This window comes from Furipterus horrens, unplaced genomic scaffold (assembly GCF_987537825.1).
Source record: "Furipterus horrens unplaced genomic scaffold, mFurHor1.1.pri manual_scaffold_3, whole genome shotgun sequence".
Taxonomy (NCBI): domain Eukaryota; kingdom Metazoa; phylum Chordata; class Mammalia; order Chiroptera; family Furipteridae; genus Furipterus; species Furipterus horrens.
The window spans coordinates 28,821,886-28,848,981 of record NW_028327173.1 but is presented as its reverse complement, the minus strand read 5'-3'; the positions used below and the strand labels follow the sequence as shown (position 1 = coordinate 28,848,981).

General features: G+C 48.8%; 1 protein-coding gene across 1 annotated transcript in view; it reads left to right on the top strand.

The window, feature by feature from the left end:
• SLC2A1 (solute carrier family 2 member 1) overlaps positions 1–16,930 on the top strand; it is a 31,751-nt gene extending 14,821 nt beyond the window's left edge. Inside the window, exons 3-10 of the mRNA XM_090269252.1 lie at positions 9,445–9,605; positions 9,758–9,998; positions 10,593–10,755; positions 10,845–11,032; positions 11,280–11,384; positions 11,828–11,929; positions 13,039–13,242; positions 13,611–16,930. Coding sequence (XP_090125378.1) covers positions 9,445–9,605; positions 9,758–9,998; positions 10,593–10,755; positions 10,845–11,032; positions 11,280–11,384; positions 11,828–11,929; positions 13,039–13,242; positions 13,611–13,811 — 1,365 coding nt within the window. The 3' untranslated portion in view covers positions 13,812–16,930. The remainder of the gene's footprint in view (positions 1–9,444; positions 9,606–9,757; positions 9,999–10,592; positions 10,756–10,844; positions 11,033–11,279; positions 11,385–11,827; positions 11,930–13,038; positions 13,243–13,610) is intronic.
• The last annotated feature ends 10,166 nt before the right edge of the window (positions 16,931–27,096 follow it).

Here is a 27,096-nt window from a genome sequence, read left to right as displayed (position 1 = left end):
AGAACAGGGTGGGGTGAGCAGGGTGCCCGGGGTGTGGGTGGGGGGATAAAATGCCCAGAGCGGAGAGTGTCTGGTGTGTGACTTGGGGGGATGGGAGGAGAGAAAAGGTTGGCAAGGCCACAGGTAAGCCAGAGCCGGCCACCGAGGGCCTTGTGGGTCAGTTTCATCTCTAAAATATCCAGTCACCAGCATGGCACGGGACAGTCAGAATGGATACCCCATCTAGAGGCAAGCTTGTGAGTGTGGGCTTCAGAATGAGGACAATGGGGACCCATTAAAGAGGACAGCTAATGATCTGATTTGCATTTTGGGAAAATGATCCAGGCATCTGGGGTAGTGGGATGGATCCAGACATGGGAGACCAGAGACAGGGAAGCCGGTGAGAAAGCTGTTCCTGCCATGGGGTAGAAAAACAACACTGAGCAGGAAGGATGAGCAGTATTTGGTCATCAGATCAATGTGAGGACAGGACAGTAAGGTTTAAAATTGCTTCTAGGTCCTGGCTCGGAGGTTTCTGGCCTGGAGGAGGAGCAGGTATGGGAGACACTGATTGGGCCCGTGGGACGTCAGGAATTGAGGGTTGGTGTGATACTGCTGGAGAGGTACAGGAAGCACTTGGACGTGGGGTCGGCCTCTTAGGTGCATAGTCAGCTGCAGAAAAGTTGCACGTTGGTCACTGGCATCCAAATAGCAGGACAGGAAGGTGTTCTAGAGTGACTGGAATAGAGAGAAGTAAGGGTCAAGCCTCACTGATAGAAGAGGAGGGTCCTTGGCAGTAGGAGAGCTGGCACCCCCAAGCTGGGAGATAAGAAGCTCTCACAGGACAGAGGAAGAACAGAAGCACCTGAGGGTAAGGGGATCAGGTTTGTTCACGCCTGACCTAGAGCAGCGCCTGTCTCTCATAAGAGGCACCTAGGAAATAGTAGTGGAAGAATGGAGTGAAGGGACGCTGTCAGGGGACCCAGCGGGTGCCCTGGACAAATTAGCTCCATATTTCTGAATGTGAAAGACCTCGTGGTGACCCTGTGGTGGCACAGGCTGACTGGGGGGAGCCACGTGAGCAGAAACCTCCCTGTGGCAGGTTGAAGAGGGAGGGAAAGTGGGAAAGAGTCCAGATGGCCCTTCCAGGAGAGTTGGTAGAGAAAAGAGAAAAGGGGGGTGGTAGCTAGAGGGGCTGCCTGGCTAAGATTTTTTTATATATATAAAGACTTCATTTTTAAACATGTAAGGAATCAGCAGAGGAAGAGAGGGTGGGGAGGGGCTCCTCCAGGAGGAAGATGGTGGAGCAGGGCAAAGGGGCTGCACCTGGCTGGAGAGACTAAGCTACTTATGAGGTGGCAGGTGTGGACAAGTCCAGAGTGACGTTCTCCAGTTCTTGGGCCCTTCCGTCTGATCAGAAATAGGTGGAAGGTGAGAGCTGCTGTGGAAGGCGGGTGGGGCAGCTGGCCAGGGTGTCTAGAGGGCCGGGTGGGCAGCACCAAGGGCCCAGCTGAGTCTGTAAACAGTGCGTTTGTGGGCACCTGTCCAAATGTCACTTTGGAAACCAGCCTCTGAGGACTGGAGCCAGAGACCCGAGTGACTGGAATTGATAACACACGCAGTGAAATCTAGTGGCATTTCCTGGGGCACACACTCAGGCACTCCATCTGTTTACTCTTGCACTTTACAAACACGTCTCACAAGCCTGGCCGTGGTTCTCTCGAGCAGGAGCAGATTAGAAGGGGTGAATTTAATATGTGAAGAGGGGAGAGGCCAACACAAGACTGAGAAATCAAAGCACAGCTCAGAGCTCTCTCTGCACGGGGATTCGGTTCTTCCAACTTCATTCAACAAATTTATTCAACAAGTTCATTTCATAAGGACTGCCAGGTAGTGTCCTAAACACCAGGAGGGACAGCTGTGAGCACAAGAGGCACATCCTGGTCCTTGGGCAGCTGCCTAACACGTGGTCTCTGCTGGGCCCTGCCCTCCAAAGACTCAACCACCCAGAGGGGTGGGAAGACTTCGGGAAAAGCCAGAGTATAATTAATGGAGGGCTTTGAGGTGCCATGGAAGCAAAAAGGAAGGAATGGCTGATGCTGGCGTGGGGGGGATGGGAGACACAGGAAGGATTTTATAGAACTTGGCAGCTGCTCTAGACCTTAAAGGGTGAGTCAGCCCCATGAGGAAGGAGAGCAGGTGTCCTGGGCAACGGGGACAGCTTGTGCAGAGATGCGGTGGCCTGAAGTGTGCCACTAACACGGAATTGCTAACCGCCTGCACGGATCGTTCCGACCGCCCTTGTCTGTTTAGAACTTCGTTTGGGAAACTGTGCGGGGCTGACCGTGTCGGCCTGCTTTCCAGAGGAGACTTCGCTCCACTAATAGTAGGGATGCCGGTACTGGTCTTAATTACCAGCAGTTTGGTCTCCTCCATAAAATGGGCCCCAAAGGGTTTCCTCCTGGAAGTGGTTAATTAATCATCATATGATCTTAAATGTTTACAAAGCAACTCCCCATAAATTATCTCCTCACAGAAGTTTCACAGGGTGGGTGGGGCTGAGGTTATAAAGGAGGAAACCAAGGCTAGGTGGGGTCACCTGGGCAGGAAGAGAGGCAGAGCCTGAGATGGACTCCAGGCTTCACACCTCCCTGACCACCCTCTTGCTGGCCCACATTGTGTGAGCGATGACAACATCCGTGTGACTCCCCCGAGCCCAGGCCTCCTATCTCCCTGGAGGAGGGGGGAGGAGAACAGAGAGCAAGTAAATGAACAAAGGCATCATCCTGGGTGGAGAAAACTGCCCCTCCCCTCCGCGCAGGGCTGAGTTGCCAACAGCAATGACTAAAGGCCATTTAGAAACCATGAGGAGTTCCTGGCCAAGGGACAGCGTCGGGGATGTCTGAGGATGAGGCATCCTCAGAGAGCCCACAGCTGGGGCTGGACCTCTTTGTTTGACAAAGGAGGTACTTGAGCTGGAGGGCCAGCAAGGTCTGCCTCGCCCAGGTTGACCAGCTTCATGAGTGAAAAGTACTGGAGGCAAGACCCACCTCCTAGCCCAAGCCCTCAGCCTCCTTACGCTGAGCACTCTGGGCAGCTTTTCCTTACCTCTGCCTAGATCCAATGAGTTCTGGCTCCCCTGTCCCCTTCCTCAATCTCCACCAGCACAGACTATATCTTACTGTGTGTCAGACATTGTTCTCAGTGTTTTAATTCAGTTGTTCCTTATAATAATCCCATTAAGTAGCACTATAGTCCCTGTTTTATAAGAAACTGGGGCACAGCGATGTTGAGCGATTAAACCAAGGACACACAGCTAGTAAGTGGCAGATCTGGGATATGGATGCAGGAAGTCTGGCTCCAGTCTGCATCCTGACCACTGCAGAAGCACTGGCAGTTACACTATAGTGAGATGAGCACCAACACACCCTTTCCCACACCCACAGCTGCTACCCAGGCTGGTCCCTCCTGCTCCGACTTCCAGAATGAGTCAAGCTCAGTCATGTGTAGACGTCTCAACAGTTTACCCCCCCCAGTTACACAATCTTCACACCATTACATCCTGTCACAGCTACATCATTCCTCAAGCCCCTCAGATTCGTGGCTTGTTAATTAGTGACAGCTCTTTCTACCCCCAGCCTGTGCTAGGCCCCAGAGACACAGATGATTCAGACTCTCCCCATGTTGAAATTTAGTCTAGAGGGAGCACATAGTACCTTGTAGTCTTTCTCAGGGCAGTAATGGAAATGTGGACAGGCCAGTGGGACCAGGGAATGGGGAAGGGAGGAGGTACCTGGCCCATAGAGCAGGGTTTTCTCAACACTGCACATTTGGTGCCAGATAATGCTCTGGTGTTGTGGGGCCTGCCCCGTGCATTATGGGATGTCTAGCAGCATCCCTGGCCTGTGCCTGCTAGATGCCACTAACACCCTGCCAGTGTGACAACCGAGAATGTCTCCAGACATTGCCAGGTGCCCTCTGGGAGCCACATTGCCCCCGTTTGAGAATTAGTATGATAGAGAAGGGGGGGCTGGTTATCAGGAAGACGCTCCAGGGCAGGGTTCATGCATTTCCTGAAAGTTGATGAGCAGCTCACCAGGAAGAAGGTAGAGAAGCAGCGCAAAGGAAAATGCAGAGATGTGGGGTGTCCAGGTAGTGTGGGGGAGTTGGGTGGGTGGGGGAGATAAAGATCCTTCTGTCTGCTGGGGAGACCCTGGAGGCCTGGCACCAGTGAGGAGGCCAGAACCAAGGCGTGGCCTGGGTTTGGAGAGAAGCCAAGTCTGGGCTTTTCCTGAGAAGCAGCTTGGGTGGTCCAGTGCCCCGCTGTGGAGCCTGGGGCCCAGCTTCTAGCTCTGTCTGCTGTGTGGGGCCCCGGGGCCCAGAGGGCACCACCTGTAGCATCTCACTCTGAACTACCAACTGACCCTGGGTGTGGCTAAGAGTTGCCATGGAGACATAAGCTCTGTCTTGAGGGTGGGGCGCAGCCCCAGCTGGAGCAGGGTGGCGGGGGAAGGGGGGGAGAAGGTGGGGAATAGGAAATAGGGGCCAAGTTCAGGCTGAGGGACTAAACTGGACAAGTTGGCCCTTCCCTTCTAACTGGAGCTCAGAAGCTTGGCTGGCTGTTTAACCCCTTCATCCCACAGTAATATCTGTGAGAGAGAAGAGGGTTGAAAGGAAGCTCTGATTCTCTCTTAAGATTATCTAGACAACCCAGGTCTCCTGGGCTAGAGGAATGTGTCTGGGAAGGATGGTGAGACCAGCTCGAGGTTCCAAAACACATACCCCTTCTACAGGCAGTAGTCTAGAATTCTAGGTCAAAAATGGGCAAGAAGGCCACATCTAGGTAGTGGACTGTTTTGGTATGGCGCATGAGCTAAGAGTGTTTTTAATTTACATTTTTAAAGAGTTGGGGGGAAAAAGAGAAAAGTAAGCAAAAGAGGCCATATGTGGTCTGCAGACCCTGATATTTTCTGTCTAGCCTTTTACATAAAATGTTTACCAATCCCTGCTCTAAACTGTGAGTTGTATGCTCCCTGCAGTCAGGGAACTCACTACCTGTAAGGTGAGTAATCTTGTCCTCTGAACTCTGTAAAACTGTTCTTTTCCCCAGCTGAAGTGTATGCTCTGAGGCTCTGTGCACCAAGTAGAATCTGATAGAGCTTTCCTTCAGATCCTTTTCTACAGTATAAATTCCTGAGGGTAATGCTTTATCTTCCTGCAACTTGTAAATGGAAAAATCCTGTCCTTGTCCTGGGTGGTGTGGCTCAGTGGATTGAGCACCATCCTGTGAATCAAAGGTTGCAGGTTTGATTCCCAGTCAGGGCACATGCCTGGGTTGTAGGCCAGGTCCCCAGTTGGGGTCACGTGAGAGGCAACCACACACTGATGTTTCTCTTCCTCTCTTTCTCCTTCCCTTCCCCTTTCTCTAAAAATAAATAAATAAAATCTTTTAAAAAAAGAAAAGAAAAAAAAAAACTTGTCCTTAATGTTCCTCTGAATGTAGTAGGTTCCCAGAATAACGGTGACGTGAGTAACAGCTTATTCTGTATGCCGGGCAGCATGCTCTATCTCATGCACGGCCCCACTGCAGGCACTGCCTGGACACAGAGGAAGTCAGAACTTCCTCTATAGACGGGCAGACGTGTGGTTCTTCACCCACAGTTGCCTGGGTAGCGGGAGGTGATTCCCAAAGAGTCAGACATGATGCAAGCCTTCCTCCCCAACCCCCCACGTTCACCCCCAAGGAAACCATTTAGGAAGCCAAGGGATCTCAGCTGCCCACAGCTGACCCGTTTCTCTATGCTGGCCCCTATGGTGTCACCGAGTGGGCTACTGCCCTCTAGTTCAATGAGAGGACAACTGGACAGAAATCCCTAATGGCCCCCAACTCCTGAGAATCCCCTTCAAAGTGACAGGACCCTCCCTTTCTCCCCAGAGTACACACACTCACACAGACCCTTGGCAGTGGGGGAGAGGTTGGGAATGAGCTGTAAAAGCAGTGGAGGCGAGGAAGGACAGGTGAGCCTGTGCATTGGATGGGCACGGCTCAGACTGCCGTGTTGGGGCCTAATTAATTGTGAGAAGAGGAATCTGGCTTCAGTGGATGAGGGTGTCAGGAGCAGAATCCAGGAGAGATCCAGGGCAGAAGCCACATGAATAGAGAGTAGGACAATTTAGGAGGCAGAATTGACAGGACCTGGTGATTGATTGGATGGAGGGCGTGGTAGGATCAAGGGTACCTGCCAGGCTTGTGACAAGCACATGGGAGGAGAGCACGTGAGGCTGGGAGCCTTCATAAGAAGGCTGTGCCAGGCCTCTCCTCAAATGTGAGCCTGGCCAAGGAGGTTGCCAGTAAACTTGTTGTGGAGATTGGGTATGTGGGAGCCTTTTAGGGGAGTGGTAAGTAGGTTCCTCTTCCCTTAGGTGCACCCTGTCACTGCTAGGATGGATGCTGAGGCCAGTAACTGGGTGGCAGCAGTGGCCACATGTAGGGTTCTGATTCTCCAGGGATCCCCCTGCCTTTCCTTGGCCAGGGCCAGCTTTATTCCCACATGGAGCATGGACCCCCAGGGGCCAGAGGACACAGAGCTCCCACACCAGCAGCAGGAATGGGAAACTGGGCATAGCTTCTTCCTGGAAATCTCCGATGTCGCATCAAGAGGCAGGAATCCACTGCACAGCCTCAGCTTGGCCAGAAAGTGCTGCTGGGGGTTAGAGAGGCTGAGCCTGGGGCCAAGGTGGAGGGGCCTGGCTGCTCACCACTCCCAACCCCGTGAGGTGGTCTGAGTAGCAAAGGAGCTCATGAGCCAGCCCTGCACAAGGTTTGGTCCCTCTCACTTGTCACCACAAGCAGGAAACTTAACTAGGGGGGGCTCCAGTAATGCCTCACTTACATGTGGTCCTCAACATCTCCAGCCGGCCCCAAGAAGAGGTTTAAAGACCTGAACTGCCGACATAGAAACCTTGGCCTGTTTCCTTCAGCTCATTTTAGGTAGTAAGCCCTTGCACGCACTTCAAATGAGTTCCATTAGCTGACTCCTTGGCAATATTTTAAACAATAATGGGGAGAGTTCTGTGGACAAGCATATGAATCACAGGAAGAATCTGAGAACAGCAGAATGCAAAACTTAATTCAAATCCCTCTGGGGCAAACACCTCTTTTTTCCCCTATAAAGAGCCCCAGTGACATCAGTGCCCTGGAGCCCTGCTTATAGGTCTAATCAATCGCTAAGGGCAGCAACGTGAGAGTGACAGGAAGGAGAAAGATTTCCACCCAGATGACGGGTCAGGGAAGCTCGGGCCCTCAGAGGGGTGAACATCGTTTATCTGGACAGTTCCCTTCTCCAGGACAGCCTGTTCTCTGCAGCCTGATAAATGGAGCATTGCTGTTCCCAACCAGTCCTCTGGAGTTGGTTTAGTCTCTTGAAGAACACAAGCACTTCGTGTTTTGTTTTGTTTGTTTGTTGAAATTTACCTTCCAGAAGGAGAGCCTAAGGCCCTTTCTTCATTGACTCCTTCCTTCACTCACTAGGCATCCTTGACCCCAGCTCTGGGACAGACCCTGGTGTGAATCCACTGAGGCCCCTGTCCTCTGGGAGGACAGACTCCTGGGACTCTTTGAACTGGGTCTCAAAAGGTTTTAGTGCAGTAAGGCAGGGTGGGCCCTCCAGGCGGAGGGTGGGAAAATGGTGTGCGGGGCGAGGGTAGAGGCACTGGTAGATGTGAGGTTGGACTGATACCTGGCAGGAACCTTGACTTGGAGCTAGGGATGCAAGTTTGGTTAGACTTTGTCAGTGGTCTGTTCTTCCCTCGGGTCAGTACTGAAACATGGTGGGGGTCCCTTGACTCAGTGATGGTGCCAGGCACCATGTAAGCATCATAAGGATGTTTCATTAATTCCCTGAAGCACTATGAAGTAGATATTTTAAATGTCATTTGAAATGAGATCATTAGCCCTTGATCACACTGGAGATACATAGTAGAGCTGGGATCTGAACTGGGTTGTGTGCAGATCCCTGACCCTTGCAGTGTCTGGCTTCCCTGTGACAAATAAGTGGATCATTAGGGCTGCCTGTCCCCTCTTCCTGCCTCCCCATGTCCACCTTACCCTAACTCCCTAAGCCTGGCCTCTGTCATGTGTCTCCAGACCTGGGACAGATAATGGCAGCAGGGCAGGAAAAAGTTGATTAATGGCCAAGGATCCACTGTAACCATGGGGCCAGTCCCAGCATACTCAGTGGGTATTCCTGGGACTCTAGGCCTCAGTTTCCCCTTTGGCAGTTGTGCCTACCCACATGCTCCTCTTGCTAGACCCCTGGGGCTTGGAAGGGTTAGGAAGGGCCAAGAGCAAGGCCAACAGAGGTTATATAAAAGATGCATGCTGCTGTGTGTACATAAACTTGAAGCATGATTGTGGGGAGGAATACTGGGACGGGCATGGAGTTGAGTTTGAGCTGCAAGTGGTGAGGGGAGGAGGGGCATGCAGGTTTGTGACTAGCTGAAGCCAGGAATGTTCAGATGATGTGAGCAGGAATATGTGTGTGTGATGATTATGTGCGCAGAGAAAGCTGTTTCTGGGTACATTGGGCCTGTGCCCAGCTGCACATGTGGCTGGGTGGGTCTGGCCAGTCCCATGGCACTGGGTGTGTGTCTGCCAGCAGAACCGGTACCTCCTGCCCGTCACGTTCCTGGGATCCGGCCAGGCCCTCCCCTGGGGGGAGGCCGGGCTGGCAGGCAGGCCTGTGCTAGGACAGATGGCTCCAGTTCCTGGAACTGCTTCCTCATCCTAGCCTTTCCTATATTTCCCAGCTGGGTACCTGGGAGAGGGGACGAGGCCATACATAAGTCTTTCAAGGTATGACTGCCAGGCCAGCCACAGGAGCTGAGCCTGGGAGACAAGAGGGGCCACGTGAGTCTCATGAACATAGCTTGTGTGCAGACTGGTCGGTCACACCGGGCCCTGAGTGCAGAATCAGTGAGCCTGCTCTTCTCTTCCTCCCAGGGCCTCACAATGGCAGAACCTCTCTGTCCAGCTGTATTTCCTTCCCAACAGGGGTTGGAAGAGGGCCCGGGGTCTTAAGTACCTTGAGGAGAAAAGGGGCAAGAGGGAATGAGCACTTTCTCTCAAACTCTCTGCTCTATGCCAGAGCTTCCACCACTGGTCATTTGCCATCGTCCCCAGCAAGTCCTGCTGAGCATATAAAACCACACAGGGCACTGGAAACCACGCCCGGGGAAGTGAGAGCCAGAGGTAGAGCCCAGTCCCTTGTTTCTCACCTGGGTAAACTGAGCCTCACAAAAGGGGAGGGACTTGACTCAAGAAAATGCAAGTGAATTTGGGGCCTGGCCAGGTACTGGGCCCTCTCCAGCATCCTGTGAAAATGGCCCCCCTTGAGGGGCGAGTGCCAGGAGGAAGAGAACCACTGGGTCCTGGCCTCGCCCACCAGGCTGCTTCTCCCCCTGCAGGTGATTGAGGAGTTCTACAACGAGACGTGGATCCAGCGCTATGGGGAGAAGATCTTGCCTGCCACACTCACCACGCTGTGGTCCCTCTCTGTGGCCATCTTCTCTGTAGGGGGCATGATCGGCTCCTTCTCCGTGGGCCTTTTTGTTAACCGCTTTGGCCGGTGAGCAGAGGGTTCCTGGCCCCATCCAGAGAGTCCCAGCTGGGTTGGGGGGTGGCAGGAGACAGCCTGTTCCAGGATGTTCCCTATGACCCAGTCCCTGGGAAGTTTGGGGGGAGAGAAGGACCCACCTGACCTGTGACCCCCACCTCCAGGCGGAACTCAATGCTGATGATAAATCTGCTGGCCTTCCTGTCCTCTGTGCTCATGGGCTTCTCAAAACTGGGCAAGTCCTTTGAGATGCTGATCCTGGGCCGCTTCATCATCGGTGTGTACTGCGGCCTGACCACAGGCTTCGTGCCCATGTACGTGGGGGAGGTGTCCCCGACGGCCCTGCGAGGGGCACTGGGCACCCTGCACCAGCTAGGCATTGTCGTTGGCATCCTCATCGCCCAGGTGAGTGGGTCGGGGCCCGCTTCCCCAGCACAGCCCACACCTCACAGCTTCAGTGGCTCTTGGGGGTGTGACCAGACAGCACCTGACTAGACCTCTCACCCAGCTTTCCCCAGCCCTGCCTTGTGGGACACAGCCTAGCACAGGTCCCAGAGAACACGCCCCCATTCCCAGTTCCCCTGTGACCTCCGTGGCAGGAGAGCAAGTCCATCCCAGCCCACTGAGCCCTTCTTCTCACTGGGTCCTCACTATGCTGGGCTTTCTGACGCCTCCAGGCCTTTGTGTCCTCACACACACCACCCTCTCTCCAGGCGGCTCTCCTCTTCCCATCACTAAAAGCCTCCTGTGGCAGTGGCAGACCCCGGACCCTGTGCCGTTTCTCCTCCCACCAATGTTGGGAAATAGGTCCTACTTTCCCCATCTTCCACATGAGGGAACTGAGGTCAGAGAAGTTAAAGCCTCATGTTACTGGCAGAACCTTAGAACAGGGCCCTTTTCCTAAAGCAGCTGCTGACATAAAGCCAGCCAAGGCCACTGGGGGCACAGGGCCAGGGCCGGGGTGCTCACAACTGCCTGCTTCCACCTTCCTTCCCCCAGATATTCGGCCTGGATTCCATCATGGGCAACGAGGAGCTGTGGCCCCTGCTGCTGAGCATCATCTTTATCCCCGCCGTGCTGCAGTGCATCCTGCTGCCCTTGTGCCCCGAGAGCCCCCGCTTCCTGCTCATCAACCGCAATGAGGAGAACCGGGCCAAGAGTGGTACGGGCAGGGCCCTGCCCCCTCCCCAGCCCCGGCCCTGGCCTCCTTCCCTTTCTGAGCCACGCCCACCTTCCCTCCGGTCCCCCCAGTGCTGAAGAAGCTTCGAGGGACGGCAGACGTGACCCGCGACCTGCAGGAGATGAAGGAGGAGAGTCGGCAGATGATGCGGGAGAAGAAGGTCACCATCCTGGAGCTGTTCCGCTCGCCCGCCTACCGCCAGCCCATCCTCATCGCCGTGGTGCTGCAGCTGTCCCAGCAGCTGTCGGGCATCAACGCTGTGAGTGCCCCTCACCCTCCCTTCCTGTGGCCCCAGCCAAACCCTGTGGTCAAGTATGTAATGTGAACAGAGCCCAAACTTAAAATAACAAACAAGCCCCCACTGAAGAAGCAGCTTTACTTTAGAACCAAACTGCTGCAGTGTCCCCTTCATTCTTTACTCATCCTGTGTCCTGTACCCACCAGGGCAGAGGCAGGGGAAGGGCCACAGCGCCCGGCCGAGCCTCAACGACCTCTCTGTCCTGTAGATTTTCTATTATTCCACAAGCATCTTCAAGAAGGCAGGGGTGCAGCAGCCTGTGTATGCCACCATCGGTTCCGGCATTGTCAACACAGCCTTCACGGTCGTGTCGGTGAGTCTCCGGGTCCTTGCCCGCCACCAATCCGCACCCAGCGTCCATCCTAGGGCTTCAGGGCCTCATGACTGAATGGCAGCATTTACTATGAGCCAGGCATGTGCCGTGTGCTCCCAGAGTGCTGTGTTATTTCATCCTCAGTTCGTCAAGTTCATTACTCATATTAAGCAGTTGATGGCACTGAGGCTCAGAGAAGTACGATGGCTTGCCCCTGGTCAGTCAGGATGCTCAGCTGCCTGGCTCTCTGGGGGCCACCTCACTTTCCCTCACTCCCTGTGTGGCCCCCAAGCCGAGCCTCAGGGAGGAGGTGATACCGTCTTCCCCTTGTCCTCTGCAGTGCCATGTGGCTTTCCCACTCTTGGGGACGAGCCTCAGGGTGGGGGTATTCAGAGGGGCACCAGGTGGGGGTAGGGTGGCACTGACATTCTCTCTGCCCACAGCTGTTTGTGGTGGAACGAGCTGGCCGACGGACGCTGCACCTCATCGGTCTGGCTGGCATGGCAGCCTGTGCCGTGCTCATGACCATTGCGCTGGCATTACTGGTGAGCCACCACACTGGGGGGGGGGGGGGCGCGAGGTAGCAGGGGTGGGTACCAAAGCTCACATGGGCTTCAGATCCCAAAGTGCCGATCTCAGCACCAGCCTGGCCATCAGCTCCCAGAGGCCAGGGCGCTGATCTCCCTAGTTCTGCACTCTGCCCAACCATACCCTGCCTTGACCTGGCTCCTCCCAGCATGGTGCTTTCTCACCACAGCTTCCCTGGCCTCAGACCCCAAGTTCCCTCCCCCCAGGAGTGGCTTTGCCCAATACTAATCCTTTCAGATCTTCATCTGTAGCCTGAATTAATCTTTAGAACAGCCTTAGAAAGTATTGCCCTTCTCATAGAAGCAAGGTACATGCCCGCTCTCAGTTCTCACAGCTCAGCGTAGTTCAGTTAGTAGTCCCATTTTACAGGCGAGGAAACCTAGTCTCAAGAGGTTAGTAATGCAGCATTGACTTCAGGTCTCCTGAGCCCAAACCCATGACTGCAACCTCTGAGAACCCTGTGCCAGGCACCTCACATGAGAGAACATTCATTTGTCCAACCTCTGCAAAAGGAAAGCACTAGTATGCTAATTTACAGCTGAACCAAGGCTTAAAAAGTCCTATGATTGCTTGGAGGTCCAGTGCACGGTAAGGGATGAATGGCAGATCTGGGATCTGAGCCAAAGTCCCTAACCTCTTCTGTGGCCTCCTCCAGGGGAATGATTATATATAGAACCACATGTCTGAGGCCTGTGCTCTGCCAACCCTGAGCTGGGTGCCTTACAATGACATTTTTTCACATACCCCTGCTGCACACAGACTGGTTTGCACCCAGAGCCAGAGGACCCCTTCTTGGCACCTCCTGCATGCACACCGCATGACCATTCCCAGCTGGTAGACCAGAGCTCATAGCCACCAGGCAGGAAATAAATCATTTGTTCAGATGAGGAAACCAAGACCTAAGGCAAGGTACCTGGTACCTAAGTCACACTGCAAAGCCAGGATCAGCCCCAGGCCTCCTGCTGTCCAGCCCAGAGCTCTTAGCCCTGCCCGGGCTGCCTCTGCAATTTCTGTTTTCTATGAAGCTCTTAGCTAACTTTCCTCCCCGCTCTCTTGTCCTCAACAGGATAAGGTGTCCCAGCTATCCTATCTGAGCATCGTGGCCATCTTTGGCTTTGTGGCCTTCTTTGAAATTGGTCCTGGCCCCATCCCGTGGTTCATTGTGGCTGAACTCTTCAGCCAGGGTCCTCGCCCAGCTGCCATTGCCGTTGCTGGCTTCTCCAACTGGACCTCAAATTTCATCGTGGGCATGTGCTTCCAGTATGTGGAGGTAAGAAACCCCATTGTCTACATGTACCATTTCTCACCTGCCCAGTGCTCTTCCAGCTGTTCCCATTGGAATGAGGCTCAGAAATCTAGGTCACACAGCTAAGAACCCTGACCTCAACCTCAGGGTTCTTTCCTTGGCTTTGAATTGTCTCCATTATGCTCTGCAGTGAATGGGAACCTGCTCCCTGGAACTTAATTACGTGCCAGGTACAGGCAGGCAGACTCACTTAATCATCCCAGCACACCTATGTTGTGGGTGGGTATACCCTTTCTCAGGTCAGAGGCAAAAGAATAAAGTCACTTATCGAAGGTCCTACAGCTGGAATCTAGGGTCAGGACCCTAACCAAGTGTGTCTGTGTGTCTTTCAGCAACTGTGTGGTCCATACGTCTTCATCATCTTCACCGTGCTCCTGGTTCTGTTCTTCATCTTCACCTACTTCAAAGTTCCTGAGACCAAAGGCCGGACCTTCGATGAGATTGCTTCTGGTTTCCGGCAGGGGGGAGCCAGCCAAAGTGACAAGACACCTGAGGAGCTGTTCCACCCCCTGGGGGCTGATTCCCAAGTGTGAGGCACCCCACACCACCAGCCCAGTCTGTTCCCAGCAGCCCCAAGGATCTCTCAGCACAGGCAGCTGGACAAAACTTCCAATTGACAGATCTCAGCAGAGCTGGGCCTGGGGCTCCTTTCTTCAGCTAGCAGTGATGTCCAGAAGAATATTCAGGACTTTTACCGCCTCCAGGATTTTAACAAAAGCAAGACTGTTGCTCAGATCTCTTCAGACAAGCAACAGATTTTATAATTTTTTTTATTACTGATTTTATTATTATTTTTGTATCAGCCAGAGTCTCCTGTACCCACATCCCAGGCTTCACCCTGAATGGCTCAGTTGCCTGAGGGTGAGGACCAAGTCCTGCCTAGACATACTTGCCTTCTTCACCAAGCTAATCTGTAGGGCTGGACCTATGTATGACCAAGGACACACTAATTGAACTACGAACTACGAGGCTTCTACCCCTTGAGGTGGCTGTGGCCACTCACTTCTGTAGTCCTGAATCTCCCCACCCTAGGGGTCAGGCTCCATTAGGATTCGCCCTTTTCCATCTCTTCCTACCCAACCACTCAAATTAATCTTTCCTTGCTTGAGACCAGTAGAGAGCACTGGAGTGGAGGGAGGAGAGGGGGAAGGGCCAGATAAGGCTTCCAGGTTCTAGTCTCCTTTGCACTGAGGGCCAGACGATCACCGTGAGAGGAGGGCCGTGGGAGGCTGAGGACTCACTACTCAAGAACACATGGATGCTCCTGCCCTGCTATGTATAGATGGAAGATATTTATATATTTTTTTGGTTGTCAATATTAAATACAGACACTAAGTTATAGTATATCTGGACAAACCAACTTGTAAATACACCACCATATACCTGTAACTTACCTAAACATATATAAATGGCTGGTTTTTAGAAACATGGTTTTGAAATACTTGTGGATTAAGGGCTGGGAGATTTGGGTGGGAGTGCAAGAGAAGCAGTCACTACTGCCATAAGTTGCTTTAGATCTTTTGACTCTCTGTCAAGTCCCTTCCAAGCACCTCCTGTGATCAGTACGCTCTCTTCAAGAATCTGTATGATCCCTGTTACCCAGAGAAAATTTAAATATCTTGGCATTCAAGGCATTCCCATTTTCACCTATGATAACTGGTATTCAAAAAATGATACCAATGTGAGCATCTTGATATTCAGGCCTTCATATGCGTTATCTTAAATGTGACTTAGATATTATATCTGCCTGTAACAGGCTCAAAGAGGTCATATGCCTGAATCTCAGGACAAATATGCTAAAACCCCCGCTTTTAGCAATTATATTGCACAACTGTTACCCCATACCTAACCCCCAACCCCATTCCCTGCCCTCACACACACACACACAAACAAAAGGAACCATGCTCACTGCATGGGCCCATGAGCTGTCAAGCAGCCCTCTCCCATCAGTTTCATTTGGAAATGCCCCCTCTGGTTCCAGCTTATACATCCTTTCTAAAGACTTGATTCCTCATGTCCCCCAACCCCGAATTTTGACATCCTCTGTTCCTTTCCTACAACACTATAGAGTTCTACCCTTTATCACAAATCCTAATTTTTCCCACTGGTCTCAATTTAATGGGAAGTACGTGTAGTTCATCTGGGTCTACAACACTAAATTCAGGCTTTGACACACAGCAGGCACTCAGAAATAGTTGATGAAATAAAGCACCAAGGAAATTTGTTCCTAGAGGCTCACCTGACAAAAATCTTGGGGGAAATTCCCTGTTGAAGCCTTCACAACTGCACACAGGCTAAACTATAAAATCTTGGCATGAAGAGGGGTTATAAGGAGGGACTGAAGAAGGGAAAACAAATACAAAGTAATTTTAAGTGCCTATGAGCTGTGCATTATTAGGTAAAGAGAACCTGAGTAGTTATCCATCCCCCATCTCACAGAAGGGGTTTAGAGAAAGGTTGTGCCTTGCCTGAGCCTGGGGGCAGAGCAATTAACTGATAAAGGGCTGGAGCCAGAACAGAGATTAAGTGGGACTAAGGAAGCCTTATCTCTGGCCCCGTAAAGGCTTCTGTTGAAAGAAGTTCTCTGTCAGTTTCACTGGGAGGCCCCTTAAGTCAAAAATCGTCTGGCGGTACTAGGGCGGCTGTTTACTATAGGATGGAAAGAAAACTGACCTGGAGTGGGAGGGGCGCGCAAGAGGCCTGAGCTTAAGGATGCAAAGCAGATGGCACTCAGAGCCCGTGCCGCTCCTTGGTGCCCACGCTTCCCAGGCCCAGGAAGTGGGCAGAGCCTGGCAGCACCCTCGCCCTGGCCCTGGGCCCCAAATCCGGGTCTGCAAAGGCCCGAAAAACCACTCCCAGTTTCCCTCCTCGCAATGGGTTTGCACCAACGTGCCGAACGCCCGCCATTTCCCAAGATGCGAAGTGCGCACAGGCGCCGGAGGCCCAGGCCCACAGTGATCTGGGAGGCACAGCTTCCGGTCCCTTGACGCCTTTTCCGTAAGGACCTCAGTCTACCGCAGGTGTAAATCTGGAGCACATCCTCGACCATAACAGACACGCTCCAGGCTGTCGCACACCCACACCGCTAGGCTCCTTTCATCGCCCGGTACGAGGGGAGGGGCTATGTGGTATCTCCACCAATCAGAGCCGAAGCCCCGGCCCCCACCAATCACAGCCTGGCTGCCCCGGGGGGCGGTCCAGGAGCTTCTTGGGGATACTGCACGTCTGCCTTCTGGGAATTTCGTTTGCTCCAGGAGCGAGTGATGGTGTCAAGTTTATCGCCAGCATCCTCGGGAAAGTAGCTCACTGGGATACCTGTCGCGCATTAGGTGACTATTACGGTTTCTGACAAAGGTGTAAATAGGTTATGGAGGTGCTCCCAGGCCCCTTTCTTTTCCAGATGTGAGACCCTTTATCTGATATTCTGGGCTCAAAAGTCTTATCTCCCTGGAAACCTTCTGGATCAGGTTTCCCCTCTGGACCCCATGGAGTCCTGCATTCCCCTAATCAAAGCGCTCTCCACACAGTACAGGAGGAGTCAAATGCCCTTCCACCAGACTGGGGAGGCAACTGCAAAGTCATTCCTTTGTCCCCAGTTCCCACCAGACTCTGGTCAGGACTGTTGAATGAATAAACTAGAATTTGGATTCAATGAAGTTCCACAATCTAAGTTTTTTCCGGTGCAGTTTTAGGCAGAAAATCCAACAACTGAGAATGTATTTAACAACAGAGAAAAAACATTAATTCTCTCTGTCATTGTATTTTTCAGTAACTGCCATGACGAAGTAACCGCTTGAGCTAATGCCGACCCTCTGTCATTGTATTTTTAATGTCCTCTTTCTCATTCTGTGATTTTTGTTTCTTAAGTCTCCCAGAAATCTGACCCCTTCTATCCATGGCAATCGTTGGCCCTACTGCGTGCCACTCATCATCTCTTCCCGAGTCACTGAATCACCGCCTCGCTGTTCTCTCCGCTTCCTGTCTGTTCCCCCACATTCTCCATGCTTCAATTTTGATGATCTTTGTAAAATGCAAATGTAGTCAGGCATCTCTCCTTAAAACCTTCCATGGGTCCCCAGTTCCCTCAGAATAATATCCAGATTCCTTGACCTGGAACTTCAAGGCCATTCATGATCAATTTCTAGCTCTCAGATGCAGCCTCATCTCTAACCAGTGCCCCCCACTCCACCCCACCCATCCTCCAGGCATTGATCACTCTGTCCTCTGACCTGTACATACGCTTTCCCCTACTGGCCTTTGGGGTTCCTTCCACACAGATTGCCCTCCCACCTACTCATATTGTCCACCAGGTGATCATATCCTCTCAAAGCTCCATTTGTTGGGTGGGGAAGCTGCTACTTGGAGCTCCGGCTCAACGGTTTCTTGGGACATTGCTGCCTGCTAGTGGCTGGTGTGTGAACATTTAGGTCAGGGCTGGTTTTAACTTCAACCTCTCTTGGATTCAGAGAGAGATTGCTTTGGAGATAACCCTTCACTGCGGCTTTTACAATAAACCCATTTGGTAGCCCTGCACTCCAGAATGACTTTCCTAAATCAAAGTCTGACCATATTATTCTACCGCTTAATGCTCCCCATTGCCTTATGGTGAAGCCCAAATTCCTTCATCTAGCAGACAAGATCTTTTACATTCTGGTCCTCCGCAACCTTATCTCCTAATACATACACTCTTTCAACACCCTAAGATCCAGCCAAGCTGATGTACTCTGTGTTCCCTGGACAGCTCCTAACCAACTAACCCTAAAACTTTTTGTTCAAGCTCCTTCTTTCTCCTGCCTTTGGTCTCTCGAAAAACAAAAACAAAATAAATTAACTCTCGTTTTCTCTATAATAAATGTTTGTTTATTCCTTCTACTACTTCATCATAACCAAACATACATTCTTTGTCAAGCTTTCTCCTGAGCTACGTGGTGTTGGAAAAACGTGGTTTCTAGAGTCAGGTAGAGCTGATTTCAGATTCCTGCTCTGCTACTTGTGATATTAAGATGAAATATGATCATGTATTTGTAATGCATGTGTCAGCTGGAGTTATTCCATATTCTCCCTTCCCCCCCTTTCAGAAAGTCTGGTCTTTACCACCAAGATTTCTGTGAAGTCCCAGGGATCTCTTCCATTTTCTTTTCTTCTTCAACAATATATCTTCGACATCTTTCCAGGTGGACTTGTTTAGGTTAAATGAGTATAAAGCTCCAACTTGCTCAACTAGAAAATGAAAATCTTATCTATTGTATTTACTTATGTAATAAACTGGTTTATTGTGTAGGAAAATAATACAATCCAGATGGAATAGCTATTAGCTGTCTCAATATCTGCTATTCCTTATTTATGTGCTATATTTTGCATAAAATAAGTACGGGGTGTATTCCATGTAAGGGCTCTAATCAAATCTGTCTGAATCATTGTATCTTGTCTTCTCTTCGCCCTACTATATGTAAATAAAAGTACATAAAAGTTATTGTGTATTTGTTACAAACTTACACACCAGCTATCTTGTGCTGAGAGAGATGTCTAAAGGCTTTAATTCTACAGGAGGCAGATACAAGTCAAATACCTAAGGCCAAGGGCTAGAAAGTGGTTTTTTTAAAGTATATTTTATTGATTACACTGTTACAGTAGTTCCAATTTTTTTTCCCTTTGCTTCCCTCTGCCCAGTACCCCCCTTTCCTCCAGCAATCCCACCACTCTTAGTTCATGTCCATGGGTCTTGCATATAAGTTCTTTGGCTTCACCCTTTCCTATATTATTCTTAACATCCCCTTGTCTATATTGTACCAACTGATTATGCTTCTTAATCCCTGCACCATTTCCCCATTTCTCCCCCCTCCCAGCTGATAACCCTCCAAATGATCCGCATACCTCTGATTCTGTTCCTATTCTTGTTTGCTTAGTTGGATTTTGTTTCTATTTTTTAGATTCAGTTGTTGATAGTTGTGAGTTTGTTGTCATTTTAGTGTTCATTGTTTTGATCTTCTTATTCTTAAGTAAGTCCCTTTGATATTTCATATAATAATGACTTGGTGATGATGAACTCCTTTAGCTTTACCTTGTCTGGGAAGCACTTCATCTGCCCTTCCATTCCAAATGGTAGCTTTGCTGGATAGAGTAATCCTGGTTGTCGGTTGCCTTTCATCACATTGAATACTACTGCTTGCCTGTCCCTTCCTGCCTGCAAAGTGTCGTCTGAGAAATCAGCTGATAGTCCTATAGGCACCCCTCTGTAGGCAACTCTCCGCCTCTCTCTTTCTTTCCCCAGGACTCTGTCTTTATCTTTCACCTTTGGCATATCAATCATGATTTGTCCTGGTGTGGTCCCCTCTGGGTCCAGCTTGCCCGGGACCCTCCGTGCTTACCGAACCTGTATGTCCATCTCCTTTGTAAAATTTGGGAAGTTTTCCTCATTTTTTTCAATTCTTGCTTCTTCATTCTGCAATGGTTGACTGTTTTTTTCTTCCTTATGTTCCAAATCATTGATTTGAACCCTGGTTTTCTTCCCTTCACCATTGGTTTTGTGTGGATATTCCTTTGTTTCACTTCTTCTGTTATTCATTTGCTGTACTCAAGCATATCTCTCAAGCCTGTGAGCATCTTTATCACCAGTATTTTGAATTCTGTGTCTGTTAGGTTGTCTATCTCCTCATCGCTTAGTTTTCCCACTGGAACCTGGATCCATTTCCCCTTTTGGGCCACACTTCTCTGTCTCCTCATTCTAATAGACCCCTGTGTTTGTTTGCCTCTGCGTCCCAGGTGGAGCTGTCGCTCCTGTTACATTGTAAAGGGCAGAGCCTTAGGGATTCGTCAGTGCAGGGCAACCTGTTTCACCACACTGTGGTGCTGTATGTGGGGGAGGGGTCTAAGAGGGAACAATGGTGCCAACCCAGCACTTGCCCCTTTTCCAGGCACCTCTCCCACTTCCACACTGGACTGGTGCCCCTCTAGCTGCTGCCCTGGCCATCGTTCCCAGAGTAGGTGGGTATGCAGGCATTCTAGGACCGTGGGGGCTCTTTAAATAAGCAAACTGTGCTGAGAGACCAGCAGTTTTTGCCTCCGCCCCAACCCCCACTGCTCTGCAGAGTTAGAAGCAATGAAGCTTGATTTTCCTTGGTGCTGGGACCGTGTACTACGAAGTTCAGTGAGGAGCTGGGAATGCTCCCCAGGTGTGCCTCCTGGCTCTTTAAAACACGTGAATGTGCTTTCTGCCAGCCTGCTGCTTTTGCCATCGCTGCTGCCACCACCACATCGTGTCCTCTCCACCCCAGCTCCGCCCCTCTTACCCGTCTGGATGAGTATTTCTTCTTTATATCTTTGTTTACTGGACTTCCATGTAGTTTGATTTTCTGGAACTTCTGGCTGTTTCTAGTTTTGAGGTCGTTGTATTCCTTCTTAGTTGTGGAGGGAGATGCACTGTGTCTGTCTACACTTCCATCTTGGCCAGAAGTCTGGAAAGTTTTGAGATTTCCCAACTCATCCCTTGTTATCTTTCTTAGGGTCATATATTTTTTTAATCTCCTCAATTTTATTTATTCATTTTTCTCCCCTAAGGAGAGAGAGAGAGAGAGACATTGATTTGCTGTTTCACTTATTTATGCATTCATTGGTTGATTCTTGTATGTTCCCTGACCAGAGATCAAATCTGCAACCTTGGCATATTGGGACAACACTTTAACCAATTGAGCTACCTGGCCAGGGCTCCTAGAGCCATATTTTCAAAGTACTTTATAAGTTATTTTTTTGCCAAAATAACAAAGTAAAACTATACTAAGAATCATGTACACCCTTTTAAAACTTAGTTGGATTTCTAAAATAGAGAAGTAGATGGATTTCCAAAAAGAAATATAACTGCATTGCTACCTACCTAGGCTCTTATTTTTTCTTTAATTTAGGTCTTGTGTCTCTGTGTTTTGCTTTTCCTCCTCTCTTGCCTTGACTCTGGCTAATATAATAATTACATTTCTAATGTAATATACCAAACAGAAGACAAAGATGGATCTTCCATTTCAAAGCTCATCTCTGGCTCTGATATTTGGTATCTCCTGAACTACCTGGTGCAGGTTTCCCAGTGGTACTCTGATCTTTTCATTGCTGGGGATGCAGCAGTCAAAAAAGATTTTCCTTCATGGAGCTCACACTCTGGTGGGGAAAACCCAGTAAGCAATCAACAAATGTATGATAAAGCACCAGTGGTTTGTGTTATGGGAGAAAAGGGACAAAATAAAGGACAGAGGATGATGCTTTGTAAGGGCAGGGATGGGTCGGTTTTAGGTGAGATCATTTGAAGACCTTCCTAAAAGAGTGATATTTGAACACATACTTGAATGAAGTAAGGGAGCAAATCATACACATATCTGGGGGAAAGGCATTTCTAAGCCAACAGAACCAATAAGTTCCAATGTGCAAAGAAAAGACTATGTTTGTTGTGTTGGAGGACCAGCAAGGAGGCCAGGGCAGCTGAACCAGGTGACAGGTAGATGAGATCAGAGAGATGGCAGGATGCTAGACCATGTAGGGCCTTAGAGATCACATGAGGTCTTTGATTTTTATTTTTTAATGTTAAGAAGACACTTCACAGTTTTGAAATTTAATTTGTGCTCATTACAAGTATAAAAAATGGTTATGCTCAGCAGGTTAGTTATCAGAGGGTTAATGAGAAAATTCAATCTCCTATGGTATCTTTTACAACTTTGAGAGGACCAACATAATTCCCACATTGCAACACATACAGTTTTCTATAATAAAAATATAACTGTAAGGTTATAACAACCCATAGAAGAAAATTATAAAAATAAGCTTCTAGTACTTCCGGCCAAGATGGAAGTCTACACAGACATGCTGCATCTCCCTCCACAACTAAGAAGCAATACAACTACCTCAAAACTAGAGACAACCAGAAATTCCAGAAAAATCTAGCTGCATGGAAGTCCAACAAGCAAAAATATAAAGAAGAAATACTCATCCAGACAGGTAGGAGGGCCAGAAAGGATGCGGTGTAGTGGCAGTGGCAGCAGTGGCAGGTTGGCAGAAAGTGCAGTCAAACATTTAAAAAAGTTGAGAGGGACCCCGGGGAGCACTCCCAGCACCAGACCAGATTGCATAGCTCACAGTTCCAACACCAGGGACAATAAAGTCTCATTGCTTCTGACTGTGCAAACCAGTGGGGGTTGGGGCGGAGGCAGATACTGCTGGTCTCTCAGCAGAGTTCACTTGGTTAAAGGACCCCCATGGCCCTAGAATGTTCACAGACACACCCACTCTGGGAACAACAGCTAGAAGGGCACCAGTCCCATACGGAAATGGGAGAAGTGCCTGGAAAAGGGGCTAGTGCTGAGCAAGTGGCATTGTTCCCTCTCAGACCCCTCCCACACACACAGCACCACAATGTGGTGAAATGAGTTGTCCTGTACTGACGAATCCCTAAGGCTCTGCCCCTTACAACATTACAGGAGCGACAGCTCTACCTAAGACACAGGCAAACAAACACAGGAGCCTGTCAAGGTGAGAAGACAGAAAAGTATGGCCCAAAAGAGGGAATGGATCAAGGTTCCAGGGGGAGAACTAGTGATGAGGAGATAGCCAATCTAACAAACAAGGAGATAGCCAACCTAACAGATGCAGAGTTCAAAACACTGGTGATATAGATGCTCACAGACTTGACAGATATGCTTAAGTATGGAAAACAAATAAGGAAAGAAATTAAGTCTATGCTGAATGAAAGGAAGGAAAATCCACATAAAACCAATGGTGGAAGGAAGAAAACTGGGGTTCAAATCAATGATTTGGAATATAAGGAAGAAAAAAAACAGTCAACCAGTACAAAATGAAGAAACAAGAATTGAAGAAAATGAAGAGAGGCTCAAGAACTTCTGGGACAACTTTAAACGTGCCAACATCTGAGTCATAGGGGTGCCAGAAGGAGAAGAGGAAGAGCAAAACACTGAAAGCTTATGTGAAAAAATAATAAAGGAAAACTTCCCATATTTGGTGGAGGAAATAGACATACAAGTCCAGGAAGCACAGAGAGTCCCAAGGAAACTAGACCCAAAGAGTACCACACCAAGACACAGCATAATTAAATGCCAAAAGTTCAAGATAAAGAGAAAATCTTAAAAGCAGCAAGAGAAAAGCAGAGAGTTACTTACAAAGGGGTACCTATAAAACTATCAGCTGATTTCTCAAAAGAAACTTTACAGACAAGAAGAGACTGGCAAGAAATATTCAATGTGATGAAAAGCAAGGAACTACAACCAAGACTACTCTATCCAGCAAAGCTATCATTTAAAATGGAATGGCAGATGAAGTGCTTCCCAGACAAGGTAAAGCTAAAGGGGTTCATCATCACCAAGCCATTATTATATGAAATGTTAAAGGGACTTATTTAAGAAAAAGAAGATCAACACTATGAACATAAAAATGACAACAAACTCACAACTATCAACAACTGAATCTAAAGAATAAAAACTAAAACAAACTAATCAAACAACCAGAACAGGAACAGAATCACAGGTGTAGGGATCATTTGGAGGGTTATCAGCTGGGAGGCAGGAGGGGGAGAAATGAGGAAATGGTGCAGGGATTAAGAAGCATAATCAGTTGGTACTAAATAGACAGGGGGAAGTTAAGAATAATATAGGAAAGGGTGAAGCCAAAGAACTTATATGCAAGACCCATGGACTTGAACTAAGGGGGGTGGGATTGCTGGAGGGAAGAGGGTTACTGGGAAGAAGAGAGCAAAGGGAAAAAATTGGGACTACTGTAACAACATAATCAATAAAATACACTAAAAAATAAGCTCCTAACTCTTAGAGGAATTTTGTTGTCTTTCCTAAATGTAAAGGAGTCTTAGAAATTCAATTATTCTCTAAGCTAGAAATAAGTAGACTGTAAAGAATAAGCATAGATTTAACCTAAACTTTATACAAACTGGTAGGTAAATTTTCTCACCTTTTTTCTTTCTAATCAAAGGATACAAGATCTCCTGGTGTTTTATATTTTCAAAAGCACTTGTGCCAACAGGCTTTACTCAGAATTTCTCACAAAGTACCACTGATACTTGTGGCCTAGGAATTATTCATTTTAGCTCTTTCCTCTTTTCTAATATATGCATTTGATGATAAAAATTTCCCTCAAAACATCTCACAAATTTTGACTCATTGTGTTTTCATTTTAATTTACTTCAAAATATTTTAAAATTTCTCATGAGATTTCTTCTTTGACCCACGTGTTGTTTAGAAGTTTTGTAGTATTTAAAGTTCATTTACTACTTTAATCTGCATGTATTTTGGAATTATCCAGCTAACTTTCTGACATTGAGTTTCAGTTTAATTCCATGTGATCTGAGAGCATACGTTGTGTGATTTCTATTTCACCCCTGAGTGCACCGAGCGGTGTCAGCTTGGGAGAAGGGGTATTGTAGATGAAATGAAATGGCTCCTCTTACCTGTTTCAATGCAGTTGTTCTGGGCTTTTAGCTTGCCTGAGAACTAACTGTGACTTCTCAGCTCATTTCTGGAATTCTTTTAAAGGCTTTTTGGACTGTATATTGTTGTTAAGTTGGTGTCTCTGTGGGGGAAGAGAGTCTAGGCCTTCCAATTCCACTGTCTTGCTGACATCACACCTCTCAGGCAGATTAATTTTTTGTAAAGAGTACGTGCGGAAGCTGAGGATTTTTACATTGATTCCTTTTATGCTAACTTTGCCCACATACCCCTTGGAAAGTTTTTGTGAACCCCCAGGAGTATGCATACCCAGTGAGACCACTTTTCTGGAGGGTCCAGATTAGTATCCCCCTGGCTCCCCTTGACGTTTTGGTTTTCAACTCTGCCCCTGATATGCTGTCAAGGTGCCAGCTCCCTATACTGAGTCTCTTCCAGTCCCAGTCAATGGTTCTTTCTGCAGCTCTGCTCCTATTTTCCCACACTTCCTAAGGAAACCTTAGCTTCTGAATGACCACAGTCAGGTTCTCAGAATGGGTGCGGTTTTTTAGATGTTCTTCCTCTGAACTGCCACAGTGAAAAGTGTGAGCAATTCTGTTTCACAGAGGCTCAAGCCCAGGCTCCCCTCACACCTTCCCTATGGAACCGAGCAGTACCCCTTCATGTCTGTGGACACAATGTCTCTGGGACAGTGCTGCATTTCATTGGGTGTCTGGCAGCATGGGTGTCTGCTTTGTCCTGGTCTGCCCCGCTATGTCTGTGGTTTGGTAGGCATCTGGGTCTGTTTGTGGCTACGTTCTTCACACTGTTAAAAAGAGTATGAGTCTAACCATGAACCAGGACCTGGGCCCATTCTGGGAGCCTGCTGATCTGCCTATCCCCATACTCCAGGCCTTGGCTATCAGGAACTTGATGGGGGTATTCTATAAATGGAAACCAAAAGCCTTAAACACAACCACCATTACACATGACAACCCAAACCCTCTCCAGGACTCAATTCATTACCAAGAACTCTCGTGGCCCATTCCAACCTGGACCTGAGCCAAAACCAAATCACAGTAACCAATACCTTCTATCCGTCACTTCCTCTAGACTGGTTGCTCCTTGAAGGTCACTGAAACACTGTCCCCAATAGGTATCACCCTAGCAAAGAAGTTATCAGTATGTATTTGGTGCATTTGACTTTCCCTCCTTACACAACAAAGCTACCATGCACAAAACCATAAAAAATTTTCATCTTCATTTTCCTTTATTTCTCTTTTGAGGTAGCAACTCCAGGCTCCTGTAATCTGGGTTTCATTCATTCAAACAAGTCCCTGGACAGCTTCTATGCTGACCACTGAAGAAAGGCAAGACAGATATCTCTGCCCTCAAACTGAACTAATGGAAAGAATAAAAGCTACACAATTAAGTTATAGTGTATTGTGATTCTTGGCAAAAAGGAGGAATATATGTCAGCAACAAACATGAATGATACAGTGAGGTACACCCAAGAACTTCAGGGAGGAGAGAGGTAAGTTTGCTCACTATAGTGGACATCTGTTTTTGCTGCTTGTCACCCAAGCAATCTTCTCAAGGAGGACTTCTCCTTACCTACTCAGCCCACATGTTTGTGGTGGAGTTGATTTCACCTTGAACTCTGGGGGTCAATCCGTGGCCCTAGGCATGGCCAATTAAAACATCACATTCATCCAGTCACAGTGGTCGGTTCCAGAATAGACCCATGAGTTAATCAGATCGATGAGTTGCAGTGATTTTTGTGGGGACAATTGGGAGAGAGGCAGCCACATATTTTAGCTGCACTTGAGCCCAGAGAGAAAGTTGCAGTCATCTTGCACCACAAAGGAAAAGACAGTCTGTGTCAGTGGAGCCAACACGGACAGATGGACAGAGAGAAACAGGATTTGAGTCCAGCAACCCTGACTGCAGCCAGACTTTTTCATTACATGAGCCACTCAAGTCTCTCTCCCTGAGCCAAAATGGACTGCTTAGCTATAAAATCAATGTATACTACATATTGGCTTCCACTGAGTAAGTCACTTCAAAGCATTCCATTTGATTGTTCTGAAGTCACTTGACTTTTCAGGACGTTGGTCCCACGGGGAAGCCACATGCATCCTGGCTAAGAAGAACACAGGCTTTAGAGCCAGACACTTGGAATTAATTCCTGGTTTCCTAACCTTTCTGAGCTTCAGTTTATTCATCCATTAAATGTACATATTAATAATGTCCATGTGATTTTTTTCTTATCTGGGAGCAGATTTTGTGAGCACTAAAGACTATGCTATCTTACACTTATAGTGGCGCCAGAGTTCTGAACGGTGCAGCGGAGGTCTGAGGATACCCAGTGTGGTTACCTATGTTGCAGATCGCA